Raw genomic sequence first — 18,051 nt, 5'->3', positions numbered from 1 at the left:
AGAACCCAGTCTCTTTTGGATAGAAGGATGGGCTCACAGTAGCCATATTGTCTCTGTGTTGGAACTGTTAGGGAGAGCTGACAATCCTGTAGTGAGGGATATTGATTGATTGGTTTTAATGTTGGCATTGGTGCTTGTTCCCCAATGGGGACAAAACAATCTAGGGGACTTCTTTTTCTAGGAGTTTTTACACTTAAGTGGGAAATAATAAGGGCCATAAGTAACAAGGCAGAATAATACTTTAATATGTTGATGTTTAAAGTAAAAATATGTCAGATGAATTAGAACTAAAAAAATAATCTATTAACCAACTGTATGTGACTTTTGTCCTCTCTTCTTCTTAGATCACTGTCAATGTAGCACAGGGACGTGTGCACACCCCTTCACCTCCTCCTAAACCTCGCTTCAAAAGCTATGCCTACACGCAAGCTGCTTATGTCATGTACCCTGACCAAATTGGGACGCAGTTCCCTCCACAGGTCTGTTAAAATGTTTTCTTATAGAAACAGTTTTAACATGCTTTTGGATGTCGTGTTATTTGTTGTGTTTTACTGTAAACTAATCTGCATGTTCATAAAAAATGTGCATTTATATGCTTCCACTAATGCATTGCAAAGTAAAACAGATTTAATACAAAACACTTAGCTTATTGCCTTTTTGTACATGCTAAGCAGTGTATCCATGTCTAAATGAAGTGATAGACAGTTCCCTTGGTTCTCATGCTTTTGTGTCTGTAGAAACGCAACCCTTTTTGATCAGGGTTCAAGGAACAAATTCATATTATGGAAATGGAGGCAGATATATAACTGGAAAATAAAATAACCATAACCCTAATACTCATATTTAGTCCATGACGTCAACCAGGATTGCTTGTTTATGTACTGTAGGGCATTCAGCCGGGGACCTGTAATTTTCAGACAGTATTGCAAAAAGTGAATACAATCAGGAGAGTGTTGTCATGTCAGTGAGTCAACATTGCCAGGCAGCAGGTCATCATTATGATTATTCTGGAAAACCTGACTGGTGTTGGATTTACATTGCAGGACATTGTCTTCTTTTATTTTAAAATAAAGGTGTTGCAGGTGTTTAAACTTCACAGTTTGGGTAGAAATCAGTAGCAAGGGCTACTATGTACTCCATTATCGCTCCCCTGGGGGAGCACTGGATACCTGAGGGCTGCCTTATCCTAAAGGGATTCCAGATTCTGGTAAGTCCCCAGCAGGAACCCACACATCTATTTTGGGGGACAGATTGTGTGGATTTCACCCCTATACCCTTAATATGGAGAAAATGAGCTTTGCAGCAAAGCCTCCAATTCTAAGGCATCTTGTCCCCATGTTGAGGTCTCCATATCCTATTCCCCAAAGAAAGCAGAAATAATGAGAGCAACTTTTGAAACACTAGCAAAGTGGCAAATATTAATTTTGATTATCATTTTTTGGCTAATTGTAGTGGGCATGTGATTTGCTTGATTTTTGCAAGGACACCACCAAACACTGTGCACACTATTTGCTGGGAGGTGGGAGATATTTATGCATAATGTAGCAACATATAACAATCAGAATTTTGATTTGTAAGGGCATGTATGCAAATTCAATTTACACTATGGTTGCTAATATTTTGTAGATAGTAGGCTAACTTTAGCTTTTCCTTGTCAAAAGAAGTTTATTGAGTATACAATATTATAAAGATACATAAAGTAAGTTTACAAGGATCTATAAAGTAAGCTCATTGTTTTACAGTAGGGATTATATAGGTAAATATCATGAAATTTCAAATATTAAACATTGGGTTCACGTAAACCTAAATTAAAGATATATATAATTTCCTTAGTTACTTTTGTAGGTATTTAAATGATTTATACCTACTATATATATTGTTTACAGGTAGAGTGTATATAGGTCAAATAAATTCTGATAATGAGCTTTAATCGTAAGGTGGAGAAAAGGAAAGAGAAAGAAGAAAAAGGGTAGAAAGGCAGAGGTATGGTCCACAAGGTTGTCCCGCTCGTCAGTTTATTATTCTTTTTAGTTCTCTTTGAAGCCTTAGAATGGGTGTCTCTGTAAGTCATTTAATCTGTTACCATGGCAACAGGACAGAGTCATTGAAATTTGACAGGAATTGTTGCTTTATCCAAGGATGCCAAAGTTTTTCAAATTTTGGAATTTGATTTTGATCGATGGCTACCATCTTAGCATGGGACATTGTATTATTCATTCTGTGAATTGTTTCTGCTAGTACCAACGTAGGAGATTTCCATGCTTTGGCCACTGTTTGTTTTGCAGCCGTTGTTAGTTGGATCATAAGTTTGAATTGCGGTTTTAGATTAAGTAAAGTTATATATGGATCTGGTTGTATTATTTTTTTTAAATATTTTAGATGCAATCACGAAGACTTCCTTCCAGAAGGTTTGGATTACTGGGCACGTCCACCATATGTGTAAATGTGTGCCTATTTCTGGGCATCCTCGAAAACAAAGAGCTGAGGTATTAGGTGAATATTTTGCCACTCTAGCGGGTACAAGGTACCAGCGAGTTAGGACTTTATAATTTGTCTCCAGTGCTAAGATGTTGGGTGAGGATGACTTAGATGTGAGCCATATGTTAGACCAGTCCGTGTCTTCTAAAGTTCGTCCCAGGTCCTCCTCCCACCTCTGAACGTAAGAGGGTCTATTAAGATTTACTACTCCATATAATTGATTATAAAGTGATGAAATTGTACCTTTAGCAAATGGATCTTTTGTACAGATTGATTCAAAAATGGATAATTGGGATAATGGTGTATCCCCCTTTAGGAATGGTGTATAGAAATTTTTGATTTGGAGATATCTAAATATCTCAGAGTTTGGTAGATCATATTTTTCTCTAAGCGATGGGAATGAAAGGAATGATTTAGATGCTATGAAGTCATTTAGTGTCTGAATGCCTGATGTTGTCTAGGGATGAGCCGAAACACCCCCCGGTTCGGTTCGCACCAGAACCCGCAAACGGACCGAAAGTTCGCACGAACGTTAGAACCCCATTGACGTCTATGGGACTCGAACGTTCGAAATCAAAAGTGCTCATTTTAAAGGCTAATTTGCATGGTATTGTCCTAAAAAGGGTTTGGGGACCCGGGTCCTACCCCAGGGGACATGTATCAATGCAAAAAAAACTTTTAAAAACGGCCGTTTTTTCGGGAGCAGTGATTTTAATGATGCTTAAAGTAAAAAAAAAAGTGAAATATTCCTTTAAATATCGTACCTGGGGGGTGTCTATAGTATGCCTGTAAAGTGACGCGTGTTTCCCATGTTTAGAACAGTCCCTGCACCAAATGTCACTTTTAAAGGAAAAAATCTCATTTAAAACTGCTTGCGGGTTTAATGTCATGTCGGGTCATGGCAATATGGATGAAAATCAGTGAGACAAACGGCATGGGTACCCCCCAGTCCATTACCAGGCCCTTTGGGTCTTGTATGGATATTAAGGGGAACCCCGCACCCAAATTAAAATAAGGAAAGGTGTGGGGCCACCAGGCCCTATATACTCTGAACAGCAGTATACAGGCGGTGCAAACAAGACAGGGACTGTAGGTTTGTTGTTAAGTAGAATCTGTTTGTAATTTTGAACATTTTTAACGTGTTTAGCTCCAGCCAAAAAATCTTTTCTAAGCTTTTTGGAAAACATAGGGAAGGGTTATCACCCCTGTGACATTTGTTTTGCTGTCTTTCCTCCTCTTCAGAAGATTTCACCTCACTTTTTTGTCCCAATGAAAAATGTTTTTTGAAAATTTGGGTTTTTTTGTGGAACAAGGATTGGAAAGCATCAGTGGAAAGGAGAAATTGTTTTCCCATATTAACTCTTACAGGAGAGAATTTCCCTTCCTAGGGGTAGATTTCATCTCACTTCCTGTTGTCTCCTTCCGTTTGCAAGTAGGAGTCGTTTGTAAGTTAGATGTTTGAAAGTAGGGTCCTGCCCTATATACTCAGCAGAAATTTGGGCCTTAGGTGTTGCTGTGGCCACAACACTGTAAGCCCTCACAGGGCCCTGCTGTGAAATATTAGATCAAGAATTGTAATTACATGCCCCTGTTGAACAGGAGCTGAAAAATTAGGCCTTAGGCACTGGTGCTGGTGCCACAACACTGCAACCCCTCACAGACACTCTAGTTGGAACGCAGGAACGAGCCCTGCTGCAAAGTATTGCTTCAAAAATTGTAATTACACGCCCCTGTTAGACAGGGGCAGAAAAATTGGGCCTTAGGCACTGGTGCTGGTGCCACAACACTGCAACCCCTCACAGACACTCTAGTTGGAACGCAGGAACGAGCCCTGCTGCAAAGTATTGCATCAAAAATTGTAATTACACGCCCCTGTTAGACAGGGGCAGAAAAATTGGGCCTTAGGCACTGGTGCTGGTGCCACAACACTGCAACCCCTCACAGACACTCTAGTTGGAACGCAGGAACGAGCCCTGCTGCAAAGTATTGCATCAAAAATTGTAATTACACGCCCCTGTTAGACAGGGGCAGAAAAATTGGGCCTTAGGCACTGGTGCTGGTGCCACAACACTGCAACCCCTCACAGACACTCTAGTTGGAATGCAGGAACGAGCCCTGCTGCAAAGTATTACATCAAAAATTGTAATTACACGCCCCTGTTAAACAGGGGCTGAAAAATTGTGCCTTAGGCACTGGTGGTGGCGCCCAGAACCAAAAATGTTCTTACAAGCTATCAGCATGATGATTGAGGAGGAAGAGGATAATTACTCAGGGATAGTCACTCAGCATCAGCATAGGCAGTCTTTGAAGGGATCTGAGATTTCAAAAAAAATTATTCGGTTACATCAGCATCAGGTGCTTGGTAGCTGGTGGTGATCCAAGACTCATTCATTTTTATGAAGGTCAGCCGATCGACCGAGTCGGTGGACAGACGCACCCTGTGATCGGTTACCACGCCTCCAGCAGCACTGAATGTGCGTTCCGAAAGAACGCTGGATGCAGGACAGGCCAGTAGCTCAATTGCATACTGTGCAAGCTCTGGCCAGTGATCCATCCTCAAGACCCAGTAACCCAGAGGATTTTCGGTGGGAAAGGTGTCCAAGTCTGATCTTGCCCCTAGGTATTCCTGCACCATGTAAAACAGACGCTGGCGATGGTTGCTGGAACCGATCATACCTTGGGGCTGCGGACCAAAAAATTGTCTGAACGCATCGGTCAGACGGCCACCTTCTCCACCGCTCCTTCTTTGACTGACCGAAGCCTCAGCAACACGTTGTCCAGAAACAGGAGTTTGTAACCTCCCAGTCTCTGGGAACGCGTTGCACAGACCTTTCTGCAAGGCCTCCCGAAGATGTTTCATCCTCTGCTCCCTCTGCGATGGCAAGATAAGGTCCGCAACCTTACCCTTGTAACGTGGATCAAGGAGGGTTGCCAGCCAGTATTGGTCCTTCTCCTTGATACCACGAATACGAGGATCCTTACGCAGGCTTTGCAGGATCAGGGAGGCCATGCAGCGTAGGTTTGCTGAGGCATTTGGTCCGGAGTCCTCTGGGTCACTAAGAACGACATGGTCCGCAGCCACCTCCTCCCAGCCACGTACAAGTCCATGTGTTTCTTGGGACTGATCCCTTAAAGACTGCTGCTGATGCTGAGTGCCAGGCTCCACCTCCATACTGACACAATCTTCCTCCTCCTCCTCCTCCTCTTCCTCCTCGTCCTCTTCCTGTGTGATCGGCGGGCACGCAGGAACACTGTCTGGATAAAGGGGGCCTTGAGAGCTAAGGAAGTCCTCCTCTTCCTGCCTCTGTTCTGCCTCAAGTGCCCTGTCCATTATTCCACGCAGCGTGTGCTCCAACAGGTGGACAAGGGGGACAGTGTCACTGATGCATGCACTGTCACTGCTCACCATCCTCGTGGCCTCCTCGAATGGTGACAGGACAGTGCATGCATCCCTGATCATGGCCCACTGGCGTGGGGAAAAAAAACCAAGCTCCCCTGACCCTGTCCTGGTGCCATAGTCGCACAGGTACTCATTGATGGCCCTCTGCTGCGTGTGCAGCCGCTGCAGCATGGCCAACGTTGAGTTCCACCTGGTGGGCATGTCACAGATTAGGCGGTTCTTGGGCAGGTTAAACTCCTTTTGGAGGTCCGTCAGCCGAGCACTGGCATTATATGATCGGCGGAAATGCACACAGACTTTCCTGGCCTGCCTCAGGACATCCTGTAAGCCCGGGTACCTGGCCAAGAACCGCTGCACCACCAAGTTAAGGACGTGAGCCAAACAGGGCACATGGGTCATTTGTCCCTGTCGGAGGGCAGAGAGGAGGTTGGTGCCATTGTCGCAAACCACCATTCCTGCCTTAAGTTGGCGTGGCGTCAACCACCTCTGAACCTGCCCCTGCAGAGCTGACAGAACCTCTGCCCCAGTGTGGCTCCTGTCCCCCAAGCACACCAGCTCAAGCACCGCATGGCATCTTTTGGCCTGCGTACTTGCGTAGCCCCTTGAACGCCTACGGAGCACCGCTGGTTCCGAGGAAGAGGCCATGGAGGAAGAAGAAGAGGAGGGGGTGGAGGAGAGAGGTGTGTCACAATCAGCATTTTGGAGGCGTGGTGGCGGAACAACCTCCAACACTACTGCACCTTGTCCTGCATCCTTCCCAGCTGCCAGCAGAGTCACCCAATGCGCCGTGAAACTTAGGTAACGTCCCTGTCCATGCCTGCTGGACCATGAGTCAGCGGTAATATGCACCTTACCGCTGACCGCCCTGTCCAGCGAGGCATGGACATTGCCTTCCACATGCCGGTAGAGAGCCGGAATCGCCTTCCGTGAGAAAAAGTGGCGTTTGGGTACCTGCCACTGAGGAACCGCACATTCCACAAACTCACGGAAGGGGGCAGAGTCTACCAACTGAAAAGGCAGCAGTTGAAGTGCTAGCAATTTTGCCAAGCTAGCATTCAACCGCTGGGCATGTGGATGGCTGGGAGCAAACTTCTTTCGGCGGTGCAGCAGCTGGGGCAGGGAAATTTGCCTGGTACAATCTGACGTCGGTGTACCAAAAGCAGATTGCCCACAAGTACTTGGCTGTGACACACCTAATTCTACACCTTCATTCCTCTCACTGCAGGTCTCAGAGAGGACTGAAGGTCTAGTGGGGTTGGAAATCTCAGCTGATGAGGAGCAAGGAGAGATCCTCTTTGTTCTTTGGTGTGGGTCTTTTAGATACGCTTGCCAACGAACTGCATGGCAGGTCAACATATGTCTGGTCAAGCATGTGGTACCCAAGCGGGAGATGTTTTGGCCACGCGAGATACGCTTGAGACATATGTTGCAAATAGCAGCGGTGCGATCTGATGCACTCGTCTCAAAAAAGGCCCACACCAAAGAACTTTTTGAATAACGCGCAGAGACTGCAGCGCCCTGCACATGTGGAGCTTTGGGGTGTGATGCAGTCAATGTGCTGCCCTTAGGCTGGCCCCTGGAGGGCATCCTGCCTCGTTGGTGATGTGCCGCCGCCTCCTCCTCCTCCTCCTCCTCCTCTCTCCTATCATGCACCCACGTTGAGTCAGTGACCTCATCATCCCCTCCCTCCTCATCACTGGAGCAAACCTGGCAGTATGCTGCAGCAGGGGGAGCATGACTGCCAGATTGCTGTCCTTCTTGGGCACCCCCTCTGTCCGTGCTCATGTTACTGCCTTCATCGAGCTCAGTATCGTCATCAGAGCCTTCCAAACGCTGGGCATCCTCCTGGAGCATGTACCCAACACTGTGGTCAAACAGTTCGAGGGAATCCTCATGAGGACATGGTGGAGCTAGGGAAGGAGTCACTGATGACATTGAGCTGAGGGAAGAGGCCGCTGCTTTGCCAGACAAAGCACCCTGGGCATGGGTGAGAGAGGATGAGGAGGATGAGGACGGCTTGGTCATCCACTCGACCAAGTCTTCCGCATGTTGCGGCTCAACACGGCCAGCTGCCGAAAAAAAGGCCAAGCGTGTCCCATGGCCACGTGCTGATGAGGATGCACCGTCTCCACGACCAGCACTAGACACAGAGCCTGCTTGCCCTCTCTTATTGGCTTGTGACTGTCTGCCTCTCCTTCTTGGCCTTCCAGACATACTAATGGCCTGTAGCTGCACTAAGCTGGGATAGAACACCTGTAATTTTCTTCAGGTAGCTTTATATACTGTAACCAGACAAGCCTGCCTGTCAGTAGGAAGATAACAGGAACGGATCTAGCTGAACACTGTGAGCAGGACGCACTGTACTAAATGTAAATAGTCTAGCTGCCTGACCGTGGTACTAATAGGATCAAATAGAACACCTGTAATTTTCTTCAGGTAGCTTTATATACTGTAACCAGACAAGCCTGCCTGTCAGTAGGAAGATAACAGGAACGGATCTAGCTGTACACTGTGAGCAGGACGCACTGTACTAAATGTAAATAGTCTAGCTGCCTGACCGTGGTACTAATAGGATCAAATAGAACACCTGTAATTTTCTTCAGGTAGCTTTATATACTGTAACCAGACAAGCCTGCCTGTCAGTAGGAAGATAACAGGAACGGATCTAGCTGAACACTGTGAGCAGGACGCACTGTACTAAATGTAAATAGTCTAGCTGCCTGACCGTGGTACTAATAGGATCAAATAGAACACCTGTAATTTTCTTCAGGTAGCTTTATATACTGTAACCAGACAAGCCTGCCTGTCAGTAGGAAGATAACAGGAACGGATCTAGCTGAACACTGTGAGCAGAACGCACTGCACTAAATGTAAATAGTCTAGAAGATAACAGGAACGGATCTAGCTGAACACTGTGAGCAGGACGCACTGCACTAAATGTAAATAGTCTAGAAGATAACAGGAACGGATCTAGCTGAACACTGTGAGCAGGACGCACTGCACTAAATGTAAATAGTCTAGAAGATAACAGGAACGGATCTAGCTGAACACTGTGAGCAGGACGCACTGCACTAAATGTAAATAGCAGGAACGGCTCTAGCTGAACACTGTGAGCAGGACGCACTGCACTAAATGTAAATAGCAGGAACGGATCTAGCTGAACACTGTGAGCAGGACGCACTGCACTAAATGTAAATAGCAGGAACGGATCTAGCTGAACACTGTGAGCAGGACGCACTGCACTAAATGTAAATAGTCTAGAAGATAACAGGAACGGATCTAGCTGAACACTGTGAGCAGGACGCACTGCACTAAATGTAAATAGCAGGAACGGATCTAGCTGAACACTGTGAGCAGGACGCACTGCACTAAATGTAAATAGCAGGAACGGATCTAGCTGAACACTGTGAGCAGGACGCACTGCACTAAATGTAAATAGCAGGAACGGATCTAGCTGAACACTGTGAGCAGGACGCACTGCACTAAATGTAAATAACAGGAACGGATCTAGCTGAACACTGTGAGCAGGACGCACTGCACTAAATGTAAATAGCAGGAACGGATCTAGCTGAACACTGTGAGCAGGACGCACTGCACTAAATGTAAATAGCAGGAACGGATCTAGCTGAACACTGTGAGCAGGACGCACTGCACTAAATGTAAATAGCAGGAACGGATCTAGCTGAACACTGTGAGCAGGACGCACTGCACTAAATGTAAATAGTCTAGAAGATAACAGGAACGGATCTAGCTGAACACTGTGAGCAGGACGCACTGCACTAAATGTAAATAGTCTAGAAGATAACAGGAACGGATCTAGCTGAACACTGTGAGCAGGACGCACTGCACTAAATGTAAATAGCAGGAACGGATCTAGCTGAACACTGTGAGCAGGATGCACTGCATTAAATGTAAATAGTCTAGATAGAAGATAACAGGAACGGATCTAGCTAAACTGAATACAGTATATATATATATATATATGCAACACCTGGGATGCATATATATACACAATACACTGTAAGTGCAGCTAACTGACTGACTGTTCTGCCTAATCTATCTAACTCAAATCAAATGACACTGTCTCTCTCTCTCTCTATCTCTCAGCACACCGGAACACACACTACACAGGGCCGCCGTGCAGGCGGCCTTATATAGTGTGGGGTGTGTACTAAATCCCCTGAGCCATAATTGGCCAAAGCAACCCTGGCTTTGGCCAATTACAGCTCTCTCTACTGACGGCGCTGTGATTGGCCAAGCATGCGGGTCATAGTGCATGCTTGGCCAATCATCAGCCAGCAATGCACTGCGATGCCGCAGTGAATTATGGGCCGTGACGCGCCACACGAATTTAGCGCGAACGGCCCATATCGTTCGCAATTCGGCGAACGGGCGAACAGCCGATGTTCGAGTCGAACATGGGTTCGACTCGAACACGAAGCTCATCCCTAATGTTGTCCAAGCTTTAAAAGAATTTGGGTAGATCCATGCTGGATAAAAGGCCGGATTTCTGATAAAAGAAAGGAGAGGATTGTGTGGAGATTGTAACTGATATTTGGTTTTTAGTTTATCCCAGAGAGATAAGAAGTGTTTAGTTATGGGATTATGAATTTTAAAGCGGTCTTTAGGATCAAGCCATAACAAGTTTGATATTAATAGAGGGTCATTTTCTGAAGCCTCTATAAATACCCATAATGGGATTTCCTGTTTTGCATGGTATTTGGACAGACTGGCCAAATGTGCTGCTCTGTAGTAGTTAGTAAAATTAGGGTATCCCAGGCCTCCTTTATTTTTGGGAAGATGTAGTGTGTGTATAGGTATACGTGGTTTAGAAGAGCCCCTTTTTTGTACTATTCTCAAAAAATAGGAAGGAATTGGAATAGGGAGGACTCTGAATAGATAAAGTAATTTGGGTAGAATAGTCATTTTGATTGCATTAATCTTCCCTATCCAGGATAAAGGAAGTTGCGACCATTGTTTTATTAGATTTGTGATCTGTCTTAATATAGGAGGATAATTGGTTGAGAATAAGTCAGAATGAGATGCTGTTAAATGAATTCCAAGATATGGGATTGATTTTTCTGCCCATGTGAATGGGAGTGCCGCCCTAGCCGGGATCAATTCCATGTTTGTGAGCGAAATATTAAGCACTAGGCATTTCTTAGGATTAATCATAAGGCCGGATAGGGCTGCAAATCCATCAAGAGCTGGTATTAAGTTAGGACCAGAGACCTGTGGTGATGATAGAAAAAGTAATATATCGTCTGCAAATATACATAATTTGTGTGTATATTACCTCCTACTTCAATGCCAGTTATAGTTTGGTTTGTTCTGATTATTGGGCCATGGGTTCGAGTATAAGGGCAAATAATAAGGGAGATAATGGGCAACCCTGTCGGGTACCTCTTTCGATATTAAAGGCATCAGATTTGTATCCAGCGTATTTTATATAGGCTTTGGGTTTATTATATAATGCTTTGATCCATGTTAAAAAGTGGGGTCCAAAACCCCATTTTTGTAATGAATATTGCATATATTGCCAGGATACTGTGTCAAATGCCCTCTTAATATCGAGAGATAGAAAACATAAAGGGATTTTCCGTTTTTTAGCAATATGTGCCAATAACACTGCCCTGCGTATATTATCGCCTGCCTGTCTATTTGGCATGAAGCCTACTTGATCTCTATGTATTAATTTTCCTATAATGCTATTGAGGCGTTTTGCTATTATTTTTGCTAATAATTTAATATCAAGGTTTAACAGAGAGATAGGCCGATAATTCACACAGGAAGTATCATCAGAAAGGGGTTTTGGGATCATACAAACAATTGCCATTAGTGTTTCTTGCCGAAAAGAATGTCCTTCTAGAAGTTTGTTAAAAGTTTCAGTGAGAATGGGAGAGAGTATTTCTGAGAATGTTTTATAGTATAAAGCCGAGTAGCCGTCTGGGCCTGGTCTTTTGTTAAGTTTTAGGTCTTTTATGGCGTTAGCAACTTCATCTATAGTTATAGGCTCATCCAAACTGCTTTTTTGATTCTGAGACAACTCAGGTAAGGTTATTTTTGAGAAGAAGGATTCAACCTCTGTAGGATTAAATTCATTGTTTGTCTTGTATAAAGTTGCGAGATGTGAGTGAAATTTATGGACTATTTTAACTGGATTACAAGTATAAACATTTTTTGATAATTAAAAACGTATTGGTTTGAAAGATTTGTTAGTTGAATTTAATGCCCGAGCCAAATATGTACCTGGTTTGTTTGTATTCATGTAGAAATTGTGTTTGGAGCGTTTGAGGGATTTATCAACTGACTCAGTGAGAAATAGATCGTATTCCAATCTAGATTTTTCCAGATGAGATTTTGTACTCTGAGATGGATTATCTTGGAATGATATGTAGGCTGCATTAAAATTGAGTTCTAGTTTTTTTGCTAGATTTTTGCGTTCCCGTTTAAATAGTGCCATTTGTCTTTGTATTGTACCACGCAAGACAGGCTTATGAGCTTCCCACAGTGTTATTGGGGAAATGTCTGTTGTATTATTAATTGATATGTATTCCTTTAAAGCTTGTTCAATGGCCATCTGATGTAGTGGGTGTTTGAGCATTATGTCTGGTAAGTACCACGTTGGGTCATGCGCTTTTGGTATGGCTGAGGCTATAGTAGTGTATACTGCATTATGGTCAGACCACGGAATCGGAATTATATCTGATGCAATAATTTCTGGTATCATTCCTATTGTTAGAAAAATATGATCTATTCTGGTGAAGGTTTGATGAGGGTGCGAGAAATAAGTGAATTTCTTTTTCATTGGGTTACTTTCTCTCCACGAATCTACCAGATTGTATTTGGAAAGAAGTTGAGAAAAAGGTAATCTAGAGGTTATTTTGGATGGTGTAAAAGGTGATTTATCTAGAAATGGGAGGAGGACCTGGTTCGAATCCCCGCACATTATCACTGTTCCTATTTTGTGTGTATTAATCACTTGTAATATATGTGAGAGGAATGGTGTAGGTTGTTTGTTAGGAGCATAGTAGGAAATCACCGTGATTGCTGTATCCATTATATAACACATGAGTATCAGGTATCTACCTTCTGGGTCTTTAATTTTTGAAGATAAGGTGAATGGTGTGGATCGGTGAAATGCAATTAGAGTACCCCTTTGTTTGGTACAGGCAGAAGCCGTGTAAATTTGTTGATAAAAAGGAGAAATATATTTTGGAGTAGAATCTTTGGTGAAGTGTGTTTCTTGGAGGCATACTATGTGAGTCTTCTTGTTATGGAAAGTACGGAAGGCTTTGGTCCTTTTTTGAGGGACATTTATTCCCTGAACATTCAGGGAAAGTATATTCAGTGGTGCCATGGCAACATATCAAATAGTTTTGACTTACTTTTTGTTATGCAGAGCTGACTGCGCAGATCAACCTGTGTGGACTGAAGAGATGAAAAGATAGAAAAGAAACCAGTGAATTCTGGAGTAAAGAGTAAACAAAAAAACATATGAGATTAGATGATACATTGTATAAATTATTTTTTGCAAGTAATCACAATTTACCCGTGAAAGAGAATAAATATCTCTCTCAGGGGAATAAGTGCCTTCGTCACACTCCCACATAATATGGTTGGGAGAATGAGGAGGGCTAATGGGGGTACACGGACCTTCCGCTTACAGGAGAGAAGTGCTATGTCAAAAGACATCAAAATGATGTTTCATTAATTGGAGTGCAGAATATAGTTTTTGTTGAAATTATTTATTCCAGGGTGGTTGTATATGGTTAGTCTTGCCCTAGGCTAAATAATTCAGTTAGAAAGGTACTGTTAATAACTTTGGTATTGATGAAGATAATTTGAATTATTTGGGGATTTTAACCCTTTTAGAGTAAACAATTACATATTTTATTCATATGTAACTGTTTAGATATGTTAACTCATAAAATTGAGATTGTATTGCTTCAGATTAAAATAAACAATAACATAATTCTAGGAACTAGTTAGGTACTAATATATTTGTTTTAAGAAAAGAAAGAAAAAGCTTCCATTACTTCTGGATTATTGAACATATTTGTCCTAAAAAGTAATAAATCTATTGTTATTACCTGAGAATATATAACTGAACAAGAATTTCCTCATTTCACTTATATATTCTAAGGCTATATGAATCAGAAGTAATAAGAAATATAACTGGAATGTAACATGATCCCACACAGTGTGTGACTATCAGAATGCAGTTACATTCAGTTATAAATACAGGTTTTTTATAGAGAACCATCTCTTAGTATAATAAATGAAGAGATATTAGGAATTAGGATGTCAGTCCATTGAATCTTCTTGGTCCATGGATGATGTGGCATAACGGCCTCTTTTGTGAGAATGATGATTCCCATTTTGTTCTGAAATTTTCTGAGTGCTGCCTGAAGGTGAAGATGATGTCATTCTTCTGCGTGTGGGAGAGTTGCTGCTTGTGGGTTCTGTCAGATTTAATTTTAAAAGGGTTTGTTGTAGTTCATCTGCTGATCTGCTTCTGTAAATTGTACCTTGGTAGTTAAATCTGACTAAAAAGGGGAAGCCCCACTGATACATAATGTTGTGGCGTTGCAGTTCTATTAGTTGGGGTTTCATGGATCGTCTTTTAGTAATAGTAAGTTGGGATAGGTCAGCAAAAATTTGATAATTGTGTCCTTGAAAATTAAGTTCCTTTTTTTCTCTTGCAGCAATTAGTATTTGTTCTTTCGTTCTGTAATAATGAAATTTTGTGATTATATCATGTGGGGGTCCGTCTTTCTTTTTGGCTGTGAGGGCTCTGTGTACTCTGTCCAGTTCTAAACGTTCAATAGGGATATCTGGCTTTAGTTCTTGTAATAGAGCAGTAATAGTAGATTGCAGGTCTGTCACAGTTTCAGGTATTCCCCTTATGCGCAAGTTTGAACGTCTGGTTCTATTTTCGTAATCTTCGAGCTTAGTTTGAAGTATTAAATTCTCTTCTTTTAATTGTTCCAATTCTGTTATATTTTCTTGGGTTGTAATTTCAATTTCATCAATTTTTATTTCTAAGGCTGCGGTGCGGTTTCCCAGCTCTCTTATTTCTTTGGTTAGGCTGTTTGTTATTTGGTCTGAGGTGTGTTTTAAAGCCTTATGAAGCATCTTTTCAAATTGTAATAATATTACTGGGGATGCTGAGGAGGCTTGTGGAGAAGTTTGTGAGAGGATTTGTTCTGTATCTGACTCAAATGGAGAGTCTTGCTGTGACATTTTCTGTCTGTGAGAGCGCCCTGATGCTGTATCTTGTGAGGTGACTGGAGCTGCTTTAGTTGCAGTGAGTGCCTGTGAGCTCTTTGTGAAGTGATTTTTATTTCTGCCACGGCTTCCTCCCAGTACCATATTTCTTGCCCAAACTTTCACAGTTTGTTCCCTGGGGCAAAAAGGTTCAAATGGATACCTTTTGAGCCTGCAGGCTCCGCTTTGTCCTTCTCTTCTCTCCTCAGCGGTGTGGAGCTCTAACAATGCATGTCTGCTCCGCTAGGCTCCGCCTCCTGTCCCCTCAACTTTAGCTTTTCAAGTCACATTCCTAATTTAAGTGTATGTATAGACTTGTTTTCTTTGGTTGTTTTTATTCCTAAAGTAGTCAGCACTCAACCAATTGACCTCTGGATTTTATTTGGGTCGATTCGCAAGAGCAATGTACAAATATGCAGAAGAATCATAACACACCAAAGTTTCTGGGCCATTATGGACCTTTTTCTTAAGAAGACAGCCTGCAAGGAGTGAAAAAAACCACATGCATATATTCACTTTTTATTAGGAAAAGTTCACCTCATTTGTGCAGACACAACCTCTAGAGTCACATGTCTCAAAGCATGACTAACCAGACTGGGAAAAGCCTTAGTGCAGTCAAATTAAATCGAACATGAAAAACAATCATTACAGCAGAGTCCTGTGTGCTGTATGCCATTAAATGTTGCACTGTATAGATGGCATGCATTCCTGAAACCAGAACATGAAGTTGTGCACTTCAAACACCGGAAGTCATCACTAGGCACAACTCCGTAATATGATCTAGTCAGTGAACGCGGGTATACCTCGGTATCCAAATCTTGCATCCAGTTCCTAATCATCACTAGGCATGCACCACCTAGTCATGTGATCCAGTCAGCGAATACCACTATATCCAGGTCCTGAATGCTGATACTGTGCAGATAATGTGCATTACAGAAACCTAATGCAATCAATATCTTGCATTCCAAATACCAGGAGTCATTTCTAAATTCCACAAAGTCACCTGACCTGATCCCTTGTACCAATCTGATTTGGATCATTATGAGAACCTGGTGTGCTAATGCTGGCGTTCCCTAATAGAAAGTGTATATTTGTATGTAGTGTATTTTACTGCTGTCTGTCATCTTGAGAAAGGGGTCTGTCGTGGCCTGAAATGTTACTGTGTTATGGTTTACTCTGCATATTTGTACGTATTTTGGATATGTAATTTTGTTACAAAATTACCTCATTAAGATCCAGAGGTCAATTGGTTGAGTGCTGGCTCTCTCTTCTATTAGTTGTTGAAGGTGTCACCATTAGCCATGCACTGTCGACGTCGGAAACAAAAGGGTGCGGTGTTGGATGGATTTGTCTCTGTATCCACTGGCAAGGTTCACCCCTCTACCTGTCCTTATGACCACTGCCACCAAAACAGTGTTATGTCTGTGTTTAAATATGTTAGAGAAAAATGTCCCCAGTAGGGGCACAGATTACCATAAAGACTGCAATAATTCCATGCTTTATCAAAAAAATGTTGTCTGAAGTTGGGTTTTAAGACACCCTAAACTACCCTATTGGAGTAATGCACAGCTCTCTTTTACACAGCTCTGGATTCTTGCCTAGATCAGTGGATCATTCACCCTCAGACCTATCACACATCTCAACTGGCATAGTGACAGGAAGCTGCAGAAAAAGAAAGGAAGTGGTACATCCTTGACTTCCCTTGCAGCTATGTGTCATTTGACAAAGTGGTTACTAGACTAATTCCTTACTGTTCACTTGGACTTCAGCCACTAAATGACATCACTAAATTCACACTCACTTCATCTTAATATTGTGAGCAATGAAAGAGCATTCTGTCACAAGTGCTTTACTTTCCCCTTTCCTACTTTGTACTCCTGCAGTCACTTCAGACACAGACTAGAAAAATTTTTCAATTTGTGGAGCCAAGCAGGAACAAATCTGTAGTATAGCAAGCACAACATTCATAAATGTTGCAAATATCCAAACTGATAATTTTCATCAAGTATTAATATAAACAGTGTATTCATAGTATAAACTCAATCTTTTGTTTGTGGATTTATTATTACTGTATCAAATGTATTCACAATAAATGTGAATCATTTTAATAATGTTGCTTGTTGTTATGTTTTATGTTATGTGGAATCATGGTCAGCTGACCAAGTAATGTGTTGCCTTTTGGTATAGTTGAAGCCATTTTGAAGCCCTCTAAATATATTTGGTTGTACACAGTCCTTTTTTAAAGGATACCTATCAATGTTTATTATTAAAATATTTTAGATTTAGGATTTATTCTAAATTTTACAGCCCTTTTGTAAATCACTTACAGAGATATTTAAGTGGTTTAATATGAACCCTTTTTTAATAATCATTCTGACATGCTTGACTCCACATATGAATATTTAATTGCCCTCAGCCCTTTCAAATATGCATATCTCTTAGTTTCTATATTGTAAATGTTCATTTTAATTATGTTGCTTCTTGTGAAGCAATTCACTTTTTATCTGCAAGGATTGTACTTTGATCATTTAAATGCTTCACAATACTTGAAATACCCTGAATTACAGGAACCATAAATTGCTTTCCTGTGTTTGATGCTATTGTCAGAAATTAAATTATTAAAAAAAAAAAACACATATCTTGTACATACTTTAATTTGAGGATAAAAACAAAGCTAAAAAGCCCAGTGATGATGTTTACAGTTTTAACCAACAAGACTTCACTTTACTAATATCAGGTAATGGAATAAACAATTCTGTTTTGTTACTTTGGTTTATGTTGTGTGAATATACAGTGCCTTGAAAAAGTATTCATACCCTTCGAAATTTTCCACATTTTGTCATGTAACAACCAAAAACGTAAATTTTTTGGGGGGGATTTTTTGTGATAAACCAATACAAAGT

The 18,051-nt window shown here is 41.9% G+C and overlaps 1 protein-coding gene across 1 annotated transcript in view; it reads left to right on the top strand.

Moving 5' to 3' along the window:
* Positions 1-18,051, top strand: part of DMD (dystrophin) — a 3,507,873-nt gene that overhangs the window by 666,149 nt on the left and 2,823,673 nt on the right. Inside the window, exon 8 of the mRNA XM_073614841.1 lies at positions 345-479. Coding sequence (XP_073470942.1) covers positions 345-479 — 135 coding nt within the window. The remainder of the gene's footprint in view (positions 1-344; positions 480-18,051) is intronic.

The sequence above is a fragment of the Aquarana catesbeiana genome, linkage group LG02 (assembly GCF_042186555.1).
Source record: "Aquarana catesbeiana isolate 2022-GZ linkage group LG02, ASM4218655v1, whole genome shotgun sequence".
In the NCBI taxonomy this organism is placed as follows: domain Eukaryota; kingdom Metazoa; phylum Chordata; class Amphibia; order Anura; family Ranidae; genus Aquarana; species Aquarana catesbeiana.
This window is presented reverse-complemented; position numbering and strand designations above follow the sequence as displayed.